At 37.5% G+C, this 16,680-nt stretch overlaps 1 protein-coding gene across 7 annotated transcripts in view; it reads right to left on the bottom strand.

The window, feature by feature from the left end:
• UBE3A (ubiquitin protein ligase E3A) overlaps window positions 1–16,680 on the bottom strand; it is a 50,950-nt gene that overhangs the window by 7,530 nt on the left and 26,740 nt on the right. For all 7 annotated transcript variants that reach the window (XM_021412387.1, XM_021412371.1, XM_021412390.1 and 4 more), the window contains 3 exons: window positions 14,813–15,123; window positions 9,780–11,035; window positions 1,922–2,066 (listed from right to left, as the gene is read on the bottom strand). In XM_021412387.1, the coding sequence (XP_021268062.1) occupies window positions 1,922–2,066; window positions 9,780–11,035; window positions 14,813–15,123 (1,712 nt within the window). The remainder of the gene's footprint in view (window positions 1–1,921; window positions 2,067–9,779; window positions 11,036–14,812; window positions 15,124–16,680) is intronic.

Below are 16,680 nucleotides of genomic sequence, written 5' to 3'. Positions count from 1 at the left end.
AAATGAAATCTAATTTTAATCACTGACCAAAATTAGGACTATTTTACATTAAAATCACAATATAGCACGAGAAAAAAAGGGAAGCTGAAATAAAGGGAAAACAATTGTACAACATAGCTAGGAATATTATATGAAACTATTCCTTCTTTTACCATGAAAATTACTGGTAATGAATCTCCAACTTTGTCTGTGTTATTGCTTCCTTGAACAAAACCTTTAAGGTAGTTTATAATATGAAAACACTAGCAACATACTTGCAAAAGAACTATTATAACAATAAACATCACTCCACATAACTATCAGAAGACAGCTAATTCTCTTTAAAGGATTCTTTCCACCAGTAAATAAAGCATTTACAAATCAGGCATTACGCTTGGTATACACAGCGTGTAAGCTGTTATACTACAGTGCATATTAATAGGTGCAAAAGAAAATTGAAAGCAAGCTACATTTTCTGCTTCTGCACAACTATATCATAAGCAGAAAAGTTAGTTTTTGTCAGTAAAGTTGATAAAAATGCAAAAAAAAAGCATGTAATTGTTTGTACTTGAATACAACAGCAACATTTAAACCATGCATGCACAACTAATGTATTACACATCTTTATCTGTAGGGAACAGACATACACTAGCCAGATATTACTAGCTGAACCAGACTTCAATTCTGACACAGGACTATTTCAATACACAGCACAATGATGAAAAACCCCATACGACTTTCCTTGACTCATTTAAAAAAAAAAAAGAAAAATTTTACTTCAGAAATAGTACTACATCGAAACAAGGAAGTCTTAATACTTTCATATACTCTAATTCTGAGTAGCCTTGCTAACCTAGATTCCAAATCTCTCCAACAGCAGTTTTCTGAGTAAGACTTGTCTATGGATCTGTGTCACTTTTTAACAAGATCAGGCTTGTGTGTGCTGAAGGGCAAGTCCCAAGATTCAGATTCTTTTATCTCCTCTGGGAACTTCCTTTCTCATCTGGTCAAAACGAATACCTGCTTCTGTGTCAACTTTCTAAACCACAAAGCTCAGTACAATGGCTTTTTTAAAAAAAGTCAGTTTGATGAACACAAGTTAACTACCAGACAAAAGGTGTTGAGCTTGAATGGAAATTACATTACAGGAACTAAAGTGTTCCATTAAACTCCAAATAAATAATGAGATTAGCACAGTAACCAGGTAGAAGTCTTTGATTCCTATAATGACACAATGTATTCACAATATTTAAACAATTTTAATCCTTTCAAAGCTGCAAGCAAGCTGCATATTAAAAGCAGAGTACAGTTGCATTTAAAAATATGGAAGTGTTAAAGACTGGCACAGGGAGCAAGGGAAAAAACAGTAAATGTGATTAAAACACAAATATAAAAACTTCGACTAAGATGTTTTAAATTATTTGCAGTTCTTCTTAACCAACTACAAGCAAATTTGGCACTACTGGTATGCTGTAGCCATTTTAGATTAAACCATTAGAAGAACTGAGACTTTTTAGAATGAGATTGTTCTTAAGCTGAGAGAAGGGGAGGAAATAACTCAAGAACTCACCATAGTCCTACTCTGGTTTTACTGCAGAAGTTCTTCCTCTTTGGTTTGCTTACTAATTCTAGAAGCTAATCACAAAGCAAAGCGAGGAGAAAGGTGAGAGAACAAACAAAGGAACCCTGCAAAGGAACCCTGCACTACTGATTCATACTTAAGCAAACAATGACGGCTCTCACTAACTGCACAGTTATGTCTTTCATCACTGCTTCTCACAACGACGACTGAAGACAAAATACTGAACCTCAGCGAGTTAAGCATTCTCATGATCACCAAGAAATCAATCTGTGGAGCTTCAGGGAAAAGAAGCAGCAGATGTAGAAAGGCACTACAAATACCTTCACTTCTGAGTATTCAGTAAGTTATTAGACAACATACCAATATCTGGATTGAAGATTTCTTCCACAACCAGTTGAAAAAATTCTTTGGAAACACCTCCTTCATCTACCCCTTGCTCTCCTTCAAATTCAACATACAATTGCTTCTTCAAGTCTGCAGGATTTTCCATGGCAATCATCTCTAGCTATTGAGTGAACAGATGTAATTATTTCATTAGTACATCTCAATGGAACATCAAGTAACTAAAGCAAAATTACCCTCCAGATCTAAGAAGAAAGTATGTATAAATCACAACTTAAAGTACATCAATATTAATGCTAAACCACTTTGAACATGAATTGGCATTTAGGGATTTCTGTAGCAGGAAGCTTACCAAACATGAGATCTGTTAGCCAGTTAAGTCTGTTAGAGCTCTCTATTTCCATTCTTTTAAACGCTCGCTTCAAGTAAGTCAGCATTACGTTGGAAAAAAACCCACAAAAAACAATATGAAAACAAGGTGCACTGCTGTGATAACTGAATGCATCTGACAACAAAAGACTGCAGTTTGATCTACATAACTGACAACTACAAGTTTTGTGAATACACAGATATATTTTTTGGAAGCTTTAAAAGGTGGCCACATCTCACTAACAGCGTAGAGATGGGAGGAACAAAAATAAAAGGACACTAATATTAGTCAAATGAATCTCCTTTCCTCCCGACCCTAAGTGAAGAAATCACAAATCTCTTGCTCTTTTTTCTTCAGCGTCATTAAGCAGATCTACTGCACTTCTTCCTGGGAAATTTAAAGTCAAACAGAAATGATGTTTTATAGGAAAGGGTTTCACTTCTGTATACAAACTGTTACAGGTCTGTAACACTTTTTCCAACTGAAATTCGTCCTTTCATTAAACTACAAGTTGGAGGATTTATACGTGGCAAGAAGTAATGCTGTTTGAAGTGTAAACATACCAAACTTGTGCAGTATTATTATATTAAACATGCCTACATGCAGAAGAAAACTCAACAGTAGTACAGTAAAACAAAGATGAACCTGTACATTCCTCTATGAAGAATTCTTCTATATTACTCACAGTAACTGCCAATTGTACTTACTAGCGTGCGTTCTTAACACGCTGAATCCATTCTTTTCAATTTCACTACCCTAGCTTATCCCCACAGCCACCAACACTTAACGCCCCAGAATTTTACAATGGGAGTGCAAAGGAAAACAGGAACAAAGAGGATAAAGAAGGAAGTGACACCAGTGAATGAGACATCAGGACAGATAAGTGGCAGAGCTCAAGATGGGTGAAGACTTTGAAGCTCCCCGTGCAAAAGGAGCATGAGGGGAAACAATCACATCAACAGGTATTGCAAATTAGTATCAGGAAGGGTAGATACTACAGGGTACCCTGTAGATACAAGACATCCTTCCTATACAGCCTATAGATAGGGTAGCTCCACTGATTACAAAGCACAGTTAAAGAAATGGAGGTTAGCCGTGAAGACCCACAAATAAAAGCAAGTGAAGTCAGATTGCTAGATGAGATGCATATTAAGGTTCTTTTTTACATGGAATCTCGTAATTTAGTTATTGCACTACCTAAAGAAGTCTCCCCATGCAGTATTCTATTGACTATCACTGGCAATGAACTATTTTAGCTCCCAAGGAGACTAAAATAACATGTTTTGAAGTTCACCACGTTTTCAACTATAAACCCATGCTGCAGTTCCCCATCTTTTATATTCTCATCACACGCTTCCCACAGTAGTACAGTTTTGCATCTTGCCTTTCACGTCAATCTTTTTGAAGTTATGCATTGTACAGATGTGTTAGAAGAATTTTGCTCCTAACAGGACAACAGAGCTCAAGCAATGCTTTACGTAAAACAGATGGTCGTTTTAAAAACATTGAAAACATAGTAATTTTCAGACCATAAATACTGGTTATACATGAAAGCTGGATAGACACAAGTGGCACTAATAATACTTTTTTTCTTTCCAGCCATGACTTTGTATATTTGCCACCAGCACCAAATTACTATTTTGAGTTTTATGAATTCTGATGAGTCCTGAAAAAGCAGGTACTGCATGTGAATTTCCTTTGGGACAGCGATCCTTTGCCATGGTATAGATTCTCGTGTCAGAAACGCACTGCATTTACCTTTAGTTCTTTGGCTGAGAACTAGGCTGCAATGAGCAACATAAAAGAAAAGAAAGGGGAAGGAAGCACCCTATTTGAGCAGTGCTGGCTGGGCAGATTGGAACACTGTGCTGGATGTCTGAGAGGAAGTCAAATAAAGGATTACCAAAAAGCCCATATTTTGAGTCAAAGTCTAATGTTCCTTGAAGATGATTTTATAACCAGGACAATGTTGCTAAGCTGCTCAACCAAAAGTCATGGATTTAGCTGCTCCTCTGAACATCCGTGTCTCTGAACTGATGCTAAACAAGAAAAAAAATTGAACTTGATAGAATACAGACATAATCAGAGAGGCCCTGAATTTTAGCATAACTGCAGTAGTGTTTCAACAGCAAGGAAGTATGAACTTCAGCTTAAAGGATTTTTTTTTTATTTTTATTTTTAAATAACCAGATCTACTTCAGTCATGCCCACACAAATGCTGCTGGACCAACCCAATCTGGGTGCATCTGAGTTCCCAAAGTTTTAGAAGCTAACATTTTCTCCCAGGGTGGTTTAGCTAAACATATGAAGTCATTACACTTTCCAGCACCTTCCCAGAAAACATCATCTTAAGCTGTATTTCATGGCTCAGATATATGCTTGCCCATGTTGCTGGCATACATCAATACAGTCAGAATAAGGGCTGAGATTTTCAACTGAACACACAAAAACCAACTTAGTCTACAAGGACACCGTAAAGCTCCTGGAATACTTGGTGCCTAACAACGTGAGAATCTGCACACTGGTTTTAGTAGTTGCACAGTTTTCGCTCATCAATCCAGTTAGCAGAGTTATTTACATGAGGCTGGCTGCCTTCCAGCTGTCTGAATTCAAATCAAAATTTGTCCAAGTGAATTTCTACTCTGCAAGCAAATACCAGCCAGAGATACTTGCTTGCTGGAGGAATCCACCACTTTTTCACCTGCAAAACTCACCTCGTAGCTCATACCTCTTAAATTACTGCTACCTGAAAATAAATCCACAAAGAATCTAAGCAAAAAAAAAAAAAAAAAAAAAAAAAAAAAAAAAAAAAAAAGGATAAACTCAGAGGAAGAGGATGAAAGAAGTGACTGTTGGGAGATGAAAAGGCAGAAGAGAGGATTTAAGGATAAGCTTTTCATTACCACCACATCCATGTAACATGACTCAGTTGTATTAGAGCTAACCTCTTGAAAGAAACACATTACACACACAAAAAAGCATGTCAACTGCTTTCTAGGACTGCAATCTGAGCTCTCAACTCCCAAACGTGAGAGTTCTGTAATAGAAGTGAGGACTAACACTTTAACATTTCTCAGGGCTTTTCAGGCTAATGTACATACAACTTAGTATACTGTAAGCAAACAGTACAAAGTCTGTTTCATTAAGCCAATTTCAATAGAAAACAGAAAAATACAAGTTTGATGGCACACGCAAAAAAACGGAACCAGGAATTTATAAATGCAATTTTTGCTTAGATGTATTCATTCCAGGGACAACTTCAGTTCTCTTCACAGAAAGCAGCTTTAAATAATTATTTAAAAGGTATTACGTCAAATTCTCAGCGTAAGAAAAAAATCCTACTGTAATTAAAAAGCACCAGTGTTCATATTTGTTTTGATGAAGTCCAAAAAGCAAGACGTACACGATGAATTCAAGTTTAAATATTGAGAGAAAACCAGCTTGACTAATTAACAGAGATCTGCAATCAAGTCCATTTGCTCAAGTAAATTATGAAAGCTGATTGCTACAGTTGTTTTTAAAATATCCAGTACCGTTAAAAATATGATTAAGATCACCTCAACCTCACTTTAATCAATATTCTTGAAAATGACTTCATCATGAAATGGTCAATTATTATGCATATTGCCAAGAAGTCTGTAGAAAATACCCTGTAAAAACACTGGTCTTCTGACATGAGCATAAAATTACTTGTAATTCAAATAAGTTGAAGTATTTAGATCAACAGTTCATGAATACAAATTCCAGAAGTAAAACAAATGATCAAAAAAACCCAGCAACACAAGAGTAGAGTATCAGAAGTGGTATTACTTACCTGTAACTTAAGCACTGAACAGATTTAAGACTATGATTTTACAACTTGAGACTTGGCAAAATCTAATAGTTTCTAGCGCGACTCTTGCCAAGTTCAATATCACACCCCAAGCTGCAGCCATCACTGATACAAACCCGTACAGTGCAGCTTTCACTTATGTACCGTTGTGTTTCTGACGGCATCAAATCCGTCTTTGACTTGCAGTTCCAACTCTGACTGCAATCAGAGACACCAAGTCACTTCTATGATTGGGACATAATGAAGACTTCTGTCCTGACTTATTTCACGCCACTGAAGTGTCAGGAAGTGGAAACAAAGTGTGAAAACTGTGACAAGCACTTCCAAATTTGTTACGGAAAGTACCTATAGCAAAAGCACCAGTTTTTAAACTGATAGATCACACGGCTGCTGAGTAAAGCACAAGGCCATAGCACTGAGCAGTATTTCCCCGACTAACTTGTCCAGCTACCAGCAGATCTACAGCTTGGAGCCTTCCTGAGGTCTGTGTGGGTCACACCAAAATGCCTGCATTGATTAGCTTCTGAAAGATCTTTCTTTCATGACTGGCAAATAAGATCGATAGCTTTTAGACGCACTGGAAGAATTAAGTCCTTTTGCTTACATTAAGCCTGCTTCCCGATAAGAGGACTGACAACAGGCTATCAGCTGAAAAAAACCAGAAAACCAACAAAACCCCAATATTTCCCGTTCAATCTCCCTATACCATTATGTCCTTTTTTTTTTTCCTCCTCTCAAGGGGAGTTTATCATCTCTTCAGAGAGACCATAAATTCCCTGAATTTATTTCTACTAATATCAAAAAGATGTAAAAAGAGAAGAAACAAATGCAAGAGATAAACACATGGTAAACAGAAGCACTGTATTGTTTCATTCCCCCATTCCTTAATTACTAATGCTTCCTCAGAAATATTTAAAATCCCTTCCTTGAGCACTGATACCTCATTGTCAACTAAAACACATTCATGGTTTAAAGGTGACTTCTGTATGCTGTATTATTATTCAGTATTATATTCTGTATTAGTATTTTTAATCATAGCTTGCACAGAACCACAGAATTGTCTGAGTTAGAAGGGACCATTAAAGGTCATCAAGTCCAACTCACCTGCAATGAACACAGACACCTACAGCTACATCAGGTTGCTCAGAGCCCCATCCAGCCTGGCCCTGAATGTCTCCAAGGATGGAGCATCCACCACATCTCTGAGCAACCTGTTCCAGGGTGTCACTACCCTTACTGTGAAAAAAATAAACCCAAAACCAAAAAAACCCTTTCCTTATATCCAATTTAAATCTCCCCTCTTTCACTTTGAAACCAATGGTCTGTACAACAAGGTGAATTTTCAATCGTCACCATTTTCTTGAATATAACCTATTTTTCACTTTTGAGAATAGCTTGGGCCGTGCCTGTTTTTGTTGACTAACACCGTAAGTTCAGCTCAGATTGTTTGTATGCAAAATCATTTAATTTTTCCTTTATTTTCTGTCTAAGAATAAACAGCCTAAAATTTCTACTCTCCTTAGGATTTTGACAGATTGTGATCACCATGATTTAACATGTTTAGACAGCTTAAATTAACATCCATTAGAGGATCCATGGCAACTGCCCAGGCATATATTTGTAGACTGCTGGGCAGTGCTAGGGCTGCTGCACACGCATCACAAATGAGTATGTTTCATTTAAATTATCAACAGCTCAGTGATGCCTGCTGTGGCCCAGCTGAGCTGTAGGAACTCACCAACTTGTTGCTGTCCATGAGCTTTCTAAGTTAAATTAAACACTTTTTGTCCTCAAAGATTTCTTTCTCACCTTCAGTATGAGGGAGGTCTGCTTCTTCTCTGCTAGAACTAATATTAATAAAACATCTCCCTAGAACTAGCTCTTATACTGTTTTAGCTCATCCCCTCCTGAAGAGAAAGTACTTTGCCTCCCTCTTTGCCATTATTTATGCGTATCAGAGTTGAAGATTGTCAATGAAATAAACTCCATTACTTTAAGGTGACAAAACTTGACACAACAGTAAGCTTGATAGATAGTAGAACTACAAATAGCATTCTAAAAAAAAAAAATATCAGAAAATGGGTACGCAGGAGGGTTAATCTTACAACAGTGTATTCCTCATTTGCCTATTACAAAAAGTAGGCTTTCAGACTGAAGCCATTTTTTCACCACAAATTCCCCTCTTCATTTCCCCTGACTACCAATTGATACTCTGAGGCAAAAGTCTTCCACATAAATTCATAATATTAACTATTCCTGTGAAGCACCTAACCCATCTAGAAATTCAGATGTACACTGCAAATCAAGGTGGGAGCTCTTTTAGGGCTCTCACAACTCATCTCCAGTAGTAGTTAAAACTGAAAATAGAAGTAGCTGTTGGACTGAGAAGCAAAGTCATATCTTCCCCAAAGTCTCTCCCAAAAATACATGCCCTGACTCACTAGCAACGTGCTTTAAAGGCAAGTTCAAGTTTAAAAATTTACAAGGACTGTTTTGCTTTTAACAGAAAACAAAAATAGACTTCTGAAAAATAAGAGCTTTAGGCAAAAACGAGGAAAAGTCCTGAAAGTAAGGGACAAATTTATCACAGAATCACAGAATGGCCTGGGTTGAAAAGGACGTTAAAGATCATCTAGTTTCAACCCCCCTGCTGCGTGCAGGGTCGCCAACCACTAGACCAGGCTGCCCAGAGCCACGTCCAGCCTGACCTTGAATGACTCCAGGGACGGGGCATCCACAACCTCCCTGGGCAACCTGTTCTAGCACATCACCACCCTCTGTGTGAAAAACTTCCTCCTAATGTCTTACCTAAATCTCCCATTTAAAACCATTCCCCCTTGTCCTATCCCTATCAACCCATGTAAACAGTCGTTCCCCCTCTTGTTTATACGTTCCCTTCAAGTACTGGAAGGCCACAATGAGGTCTCCCCAGAGACTTCTCCAAGCTAAACAAGCTCAGTCCCCTCAATCTTTCTTCATAGGAAAGGTTTTTATGGAAAAGTGTTTACAGTTAAATATTCTTTGTAGTTCGTATTCTGCACAACTCCCATCTTCAGAAAAAGCACGACCAAGTCTCTTTGTTTTACTTTAAGAAGCTATCATATTCAGAAACAGGCTGCTCTCACAGTTCTCAGGTACTAACAGGTCCTACTTCCCCGTTCTCAGTTGTGTTATTTGCACAAAATAGCAACAAGGCTTAGAAAGGCAAGAAGTTCTACTTATCAAGCAGTCGCTCTTCATACACACTTTGCACCTAGAAGATCTTAAGTCCTCAAGAATAGCACACAGCTGAAAGGCTTTAATTCAAACATCCATCTGGAAAACCCCCGTTATCAAAAGATGATGCAGTCCAGAGTTCAGAGAAAATAAGACACAGAATTAGGCCACTCTCCGCATCAAGATACATAACAGCATGGAACCTGTTCATGAGGGTTAAGAACTGCTTGATATTTCACCACCTAAGATGTCAAGTGACTGAGATGAACATTTAAGTCTCCAGCATCATGCTCAGAATTTCAAACTTAATATAATAAAGCTATTTGGGGTTCTTGCTGAGGAACTCTAGTACAGAAGACACTGAATTCACACGTAGTCTTTCTCAGTTAGTCAAAGCCTGTGTAGTTTGTGATAGTCGAACACTACAAACCTAGGCTCCATGTTGCTGTGTGACTTACCCGCACGAGTGCATCATCTATGATGTGATCACGTCTCACTTTAAGTCGTAAATATGGGTTGAGCTGCTGTCCTTGAACTAAGCTGTAGAGCACAGTTATGCGTCGTTCACTGTACATCCGGATCCTATTGTCATAATACAGTCCCAGGTTCTTAGTAACAGCATTCAATATGAAGGGACAAGTCATAAAAGAGAATTTATTTTCTGTTTCTACTTTGAAGAAAGTGTAGTCTTTGTCCATTTCTAGAACATCATTCAGTGGTTCATTAATAAATTCTTCAAAGGGGATAAGTGGTTTTCTGCAATCTATAGTTTTCACACCAAGTTCAGTTTCCAGTGGGTCCACTCGAGGACCTTTTTTATTTCTTCTTTCCTCACCCAACAGCTCTTGAAGAGTTAGTTCACTTGATTCCGGGATGGGTTCTTCATCTTCCTCTTCATTATGATCTGTATCCACATCCCCTCCAACTACATTTGCATAGTAAACCATTTTCAAGCACTTGGAAGCAGCAACAACAGCATCATCATCGTTCACTAAGTTACGACTGTTGAACTCGTTGCTTATGACTTTGTACGTAATAAGCTGCTGAAATGTCTCCATCATTCTCCGAATTTGGTCTGCTCTATACTTAGACCACAATCTGACCAGTTTTGCTTGAGCTGCAAGGGGCAGCTTGCTCATTGCTTTGCAAAACAACGGTAGAGCCATTTCCAGATATTCTGGGCTATGAAGATTGCCATTCTCCATAATGATAATAAACAAATTCAGATAGTTCGGATCCCGAGAGTATACATTATGGTAAGTCAAGTCACATTCCACATTAGGTGACAAGTACACAAGTGCATTTAAAAAGGCAGTTTCTATTTTTTCATTAGAAAGTAATCTATCGTAGACCCGCCTGACTGCTTCGATATCTACAGACACTTCATCAGGGCCTAGTTTTTGAAGGTTATTATCTCCTTGTGTGTTATCACCTATTCTTGATGACGAAGACGATGATGCGCCTGAATCTTCTTCCATAGCAGCAGCTGAACAGGCAGCTTTTTCCTTTTCATCTTCATCTTTGTCTTCATCCTTTCCTTGAAGAGACTTGAGCTCCTCCTTGGTGTGCTGCTTGGCTTTTCGGAAACTCTGTACCAGTGCTTCAGCACTGGAAAATACTCTCCCAATCACTCGGATTAAAGGGGAATAATCCTCTTTCTCTCGACATAGTTCAAGAATTTCATATATCTTGTCTTCCGTTAGAAAAGTCACATCTATAACAAGAAAAAATATTACTATTGATTGTATTAAGATAAAAATTAAGAAAATACTTCTAATGTGCTATACATAATAATGTATATTATACATTATATGTATGTTATACGTATTATGTGTATATTATATTACACATATCATAATGTATATGTAATGCTGTGTATATTATTACATCATCAGCACATGCTAGAAAAATAGTGTCAGCACATTATAAATTCAAGACATACCTCACTTTCATTAGCATGATGATCAAGAACTCAGAGTTCTTTTTTATATCATCTAATTTGTGGATGTCCATCAGAGACCATGCTGTGATAGAAAATCTGCTTTGCAGTTGATTGACTACATTCAGTCCTCTTTGATAGTATTATATTGTCTAAACAAGAGCAACTAGAGCAATCAGCAATATGTTAAAACTTTAAAAGCCTTAATAAGGCTGCGTGACATAATACCAATGCTTCTGGTAAATCTGTACAGCCAACACACAAGTCATTAGGCTGCCTGAACTAAACTGTATCAAGTTTTTTCAACAGAGCACATACATAATCTGACTTAAATATAGATTTTTAAAAGATTCAGTAACTTATGTTGTTGAATATTAGAAATAAGGATATTAGAAATAAATAAGAGATGTTATGGATTCTGCAACAGTTTTTACACAAGACATACCTGAAAATCATTCCAAAAACCCACAACACAGGTTTCTAAGTTTATGCTGCCTTCCAAATTACATGCACTGTTGGGCAGGTGGGTTTTTTGTTTGTACAAATAACAGTTGGAATATACTCTTCAACATGCTATTCAGATAGACAAGATGGTTTACACATCAACAGTACAGCACCTGTCTCCCACCCTCTGTACTCATTTTGAGGTCCACTTGCTAACCCAAATCTTCCTTTTTATCTCGTAACAAGAGGGAGAAAGCACTGGTTACAGTTTTCTCCACTGCTTCTCAAACAGCACGCACAAGTGCTCTCGTATCATGCGATGATTTAAGAGTACGATTACCACCAAACACATTGGTTATATTGGGGCTGTTGCTGGATACAGTGATGTGATGTGTGTTCTCAGATATGCAGAGATGCTATAATGCAGGCTGTTCTCATTCTACCCCAATCAGATTCTTCTAAACAGGCACACAGAACAACAACTGAATTTATAACCACCTCTGCAGAGAGTAAGCCTATCATCTTTATAGAGACAGTATACGTTGAAGTATTTTGAAATGCAATTCCGTACATTAATGGCTGCTTGGAATGAATGTGAAATTAAAAATACCAACTAAACCATGCAGAGAGAGAACCTATTGATTTTTTTGCAGAGCCTCCAAACCATTCTTAGAGCACACGTAACATAGGAAAGATTAACCTTATGTCATTCTACTGAGCTTGACTTCCATTAAATATGAAGAGAGCAGAAAAAGCTTCAAAACTAAGATCTGTCCTGTTGAATAAATAACAGCAATGAGAATATTATAAAGAGATTCAATCCTAGTACACTCCCTATTTTTACATGCTGTAGTGCACATGCAAGCAGAAACCTTGCCTAAAATAAATTCAGCCTCTCAGATTGTTCTGTGCCATAACTCTTGAAAACAAGGACTATAGCCTTGGGTTCACTGACAAGAGCACAGAAGTTATTCATAGCTCAAAACTTACTAATAAAGTTGACAATTTAACAGTTACACATTTTAAATTCAACAGAATTTCTCCAGTCATTCTTTTACATGCTTTTACTATTTCAGAAACAAACCTTGTGCTATTTCCTGTTAAAAAATTAAGTGTTACCACCAGGAGTTCCATAACAGCTTTAAGTCATATCCTGTGACCATGCTCCAACAGAGCTGCTGTGTAAGGGCCTGTTCAATTTTACTCTATAGCAGCGGTCAGCATCTGATATATCTAGATCAGATAGTGACTGGCTGGAGAATAAACCCAGCATAAGCAAAGGTTCCTTCTAACTCCAGTCACTTTTAGTGGAGACATCTGAACACGTGCAGTTATATGTGCCTTCTCTCACCCCTTCTACTACAACTAAGTCTTCTAATGATGTAAACATAGTTCCCCTCTAACTTTGCTCTCAGTGATACTCCATGACAAATCCATACACGAAGTAAAGTTTTAGCAGTGATCCAAACGCAGCAGTTATCTTCCAATTTCGCCAAGTACTTTTTCAACTGTGAAAAAGACCATCTGTGATCTATACATGGTTGGCACACTCCCTAATCAGCAAAACTTGATCATCTTTTTATTATTTCTTAAGGAAGCTCTGTAATGATTGTGTCATCACTGCCTGTCCATCATCCTCTCTGTTCCCAATTCAATGTACTGGCAGAGCTGAAGACATGTTTCCAGGCTAATTATAACGCAAACTTTGAAACGGCTCTCTTTATATTTGACTGCATTTCTAATCCATATTTGTTTGTTTTTAAAACATATTTGTTAATTCCCTTGCATTTTCTTTCCTCTTTTCAGAATGTCATCTAAGAGATTAGTGAGATGCCGACCATGGTCTCCAGATAAACCTTTCCTAAGAGATAATAATCCTAGTATTTATCATTACAGAAAGTAAATTTAAATAATTCCAAGGGGCAATTCTTCTAAATTACTTTGAACTTCCAACTCTGTATTCGTGATTTTACAATGCACAAAGTTTGAGTCACTGCTTTAGACAATGGGCTGTCCTTGGAGATGGGTTGCAAAGATTCTTGCTTACCTATGTTGCGGAGAGATGGTAGGGTGAGCAAATGAAAATCCTGTACATGCACATCTCCATTCAAATACACAAGATTAAGAGACAAACCACAAAATGGACCTAATGTGTCTCTTGCCAGTCTAACACTAATTGGCTCCCTTTTCCCCTCTCTACTCTTTGGATCTCTGCTTACTCAGATCACAAATAATTTGGGGACGCACCCTCACTCAGCTAAAGATGAAACTAGTGCTAGTATTGACTGGAGCATCTCAGGTCTCTTAGAGTTGTATTTCATTGCTGATTCTACAGGTCTTTCTAATTCTTTGCTGTAAATAGTTTCACATTCTTTGCTTAAACTTTTCTCATTTGGTAGATGGATTTTTTTTTGGATGCTTATTTTTAGGCAACAATCAAGATTTCATCTTACTTTGTGGTCTCTTTCTCTCTAGTGCTCTCTTAACTTGATTTGCAAATAAATTATCTGTCTAGTATCATAACTGGAAGGTTTGCCATTTAGTAAAAAAAAACACAGCTTCAAACTAAAGGTTAAGTTTTGTACAATCACGAGGAAGGCATGTTCTAAAGCCATGAACAGTCCAACACAAATCTATGGAAGTCAGTCTCAAGGTTTTATTAGCCCTATTTCCGCTTCAAAAAAAAAGTTGACTGAACAAGCATATCATCTGTTGTATCATTTTTGTTCACCTGTTGATTTCTTAACACAGACACTGGAATTATTTGAAGTGCAATTCTTACATCTCATTTACTACAGAGCAATTACAAAACTAGTTAAAGTAGTTAAGCAGGCATACAACAGCACCTAAAAAAAGATCTCCATGTTTGCAGTAATCTCAGAAGGCAATTACAGATGAATTTTGGAGATGCAGTGAAGATCCAGGTCTGGAATCAGTGTTCAGCATTCATCCAGCTATTTCACACAATCTATAGCAAAATATTTGAAGGCTGAACACTGTATTTTTCTTAAAAAGTCAGCAGAACACCACCACACTGAAATCTGCTGGTTTGTACTTGCGCACATGAAATGTGTTCTATTTTATAAGGATTCCAAAGTATCGTCTTACCTTTAAAGTCATCTCTTGGGCCTTGCATTTCCTTCTTGTTCATTTTTCTGTCAGTGCAGGAATTGTTATGGGCACCCTTGGAATTGTTTTCTAGGTAAGCTGAGCTCGTTCCTTTCTTGGAGGGATGAGGATCACAGAGTTTTGCATTAATCTTATAAAGCTCGAGGGCCTTAATGGCTGCTGCATTGTTATCCATACGGAGAAAAGTTGGACAGGAAGCACAAAATTCATTCGTGCAGGCTTCATTTCCACAGCCCTCAGTTAACTGGTGGTAGTAGCGCTCTATTAGATGCTTTGCAGCTGCTCGCTTCCTGTAGCAAACATTCAAACAGTAAGTACAAGGATTAGTAGAGCTTTCACATACAAAGCTCGTTCAAAAGCATCAGCAAGGCAGAGATTAGTCAGGCACTGAAACACAAGATTTCTGAATCAGAGGGAACATCAGAGATTTTTTTTAAATGCAGGACTCTCATCTTGACAAATGCAAATATATTTAACACACAATTTGATTTATGGGTCCTATGAAAAGAAAAGGTAAATCCTGTTTACACATAGTTATCGGCTTTACATTCTAGTGTTACAGTGGACACAATCTCAATTGGTAATGAAAAAAAGAGCAGTTTGGATGCAAAGCAAGGCTGCAAGAAGAACAGAACTGGATTTACAGATAATCAACTCTCCGATGCATAGCATTGAGGTACAGTTGCCACTGAGAGGGAAGCTGCATGACAAACGATCCAGGCATTTATTCCGTAATACTGTCAATAAATACTACACCAATAGGATATAAATCCTTTAAAATGTGTTTTTTCTGTTAATATACAAGATTCCAGATGACCGCAGTTATTTGATATTTAGCCTATTACTTCAATCAGTAGGAAAAGCGTTACTTGGTTAATTGAACTGCTCACAAAACCATGATTAAAGATGAGCTCAAGGCTGGATAACCCCAGCTTAGTGAAGTATATGGTTCACAAACAGCTATTTGCCAAATTCTCCCCTTTCTCCCACAGTAACATATGGCAAGCATGTATTTTGAAGAATTACAACTGTATCTCTATATTACTCAATGTGCTTAGTACTATATACACACAAAAAACATTGAAATGGTCAGTTACTAAAGCCATATGTTTACAGAAACATGCAAATGGTAAATAAACCACCTGAAAGCTACTGCTGATTAGGACAGAAAGGCTACATGCAGCACCAAGAACACCATAATTCACTGTATTTTCAAAAGAAACACCAAAAAATCCATATTCTTTTAAGAAAGCTAGTTATTAAAGCAAGATATGAAATATGACAGAAAATCTCAAACATTTTGGATATGCCCAATACATAGGCCTTTAAAGCAAATTTAAAGATACGCTATGTATCTAATAGTTAGAACACGGGCAGCAAGACATTAATCAGAAACTGTGATAGCTGAAGTTGATTTTTCCAGAAGTTGATGCACGCACAGATTCTCCAAAGAACAAGTACATCAGAACTGAAGTGCGAGACCTGCTGGGGTTACTCAGCACTTGCTGTGCCTAGCCGTTAAGACGGGCTGGTCAAGTACTAGAGTTTCAATGCAGTGGCTTCAGAAGGGGAAGTGTTCTCAAGTTCTTAAAATAACTATTGAGGTGTACATTATTCAACAATAGCACCCCTATTCCTTCTCTATGATCATGAGATCCATAAGGGCGAAAGGGAAGAAAGAAAATCATTACTTCAAATGTCTACCTGACCTTCTAAATGTTCCAGGAACAGAATAAAAAAAGTTTCCCTGGCACTCCAAGGCAGAGTTGGAAGATCATAAAAAAAAGTAGAGCAGCACCATCAACACCATCAAAGCCACTACTGTACATGGGAATAGCTATATCCTG

Source organism: Numida meleagris, chromosome 1, assembly GCF_002078875.1.
Source record: "Numida meleagris isolate 19003 breed g44 Domestic line chromosome 1, NumMel1.0, whole genome shotgun sequence".
Taxonomy (NCBI): Eukaryota; Metazoa; Chordata; class Aves; order Galliformes; family Numididae; genus Numida; species Numida meleagris.
The sequence above is the reverse complement of the archived record's forward strand: the minus strand, read 5'-3'. Positions and strand labels throughout refer to the sequence as shown.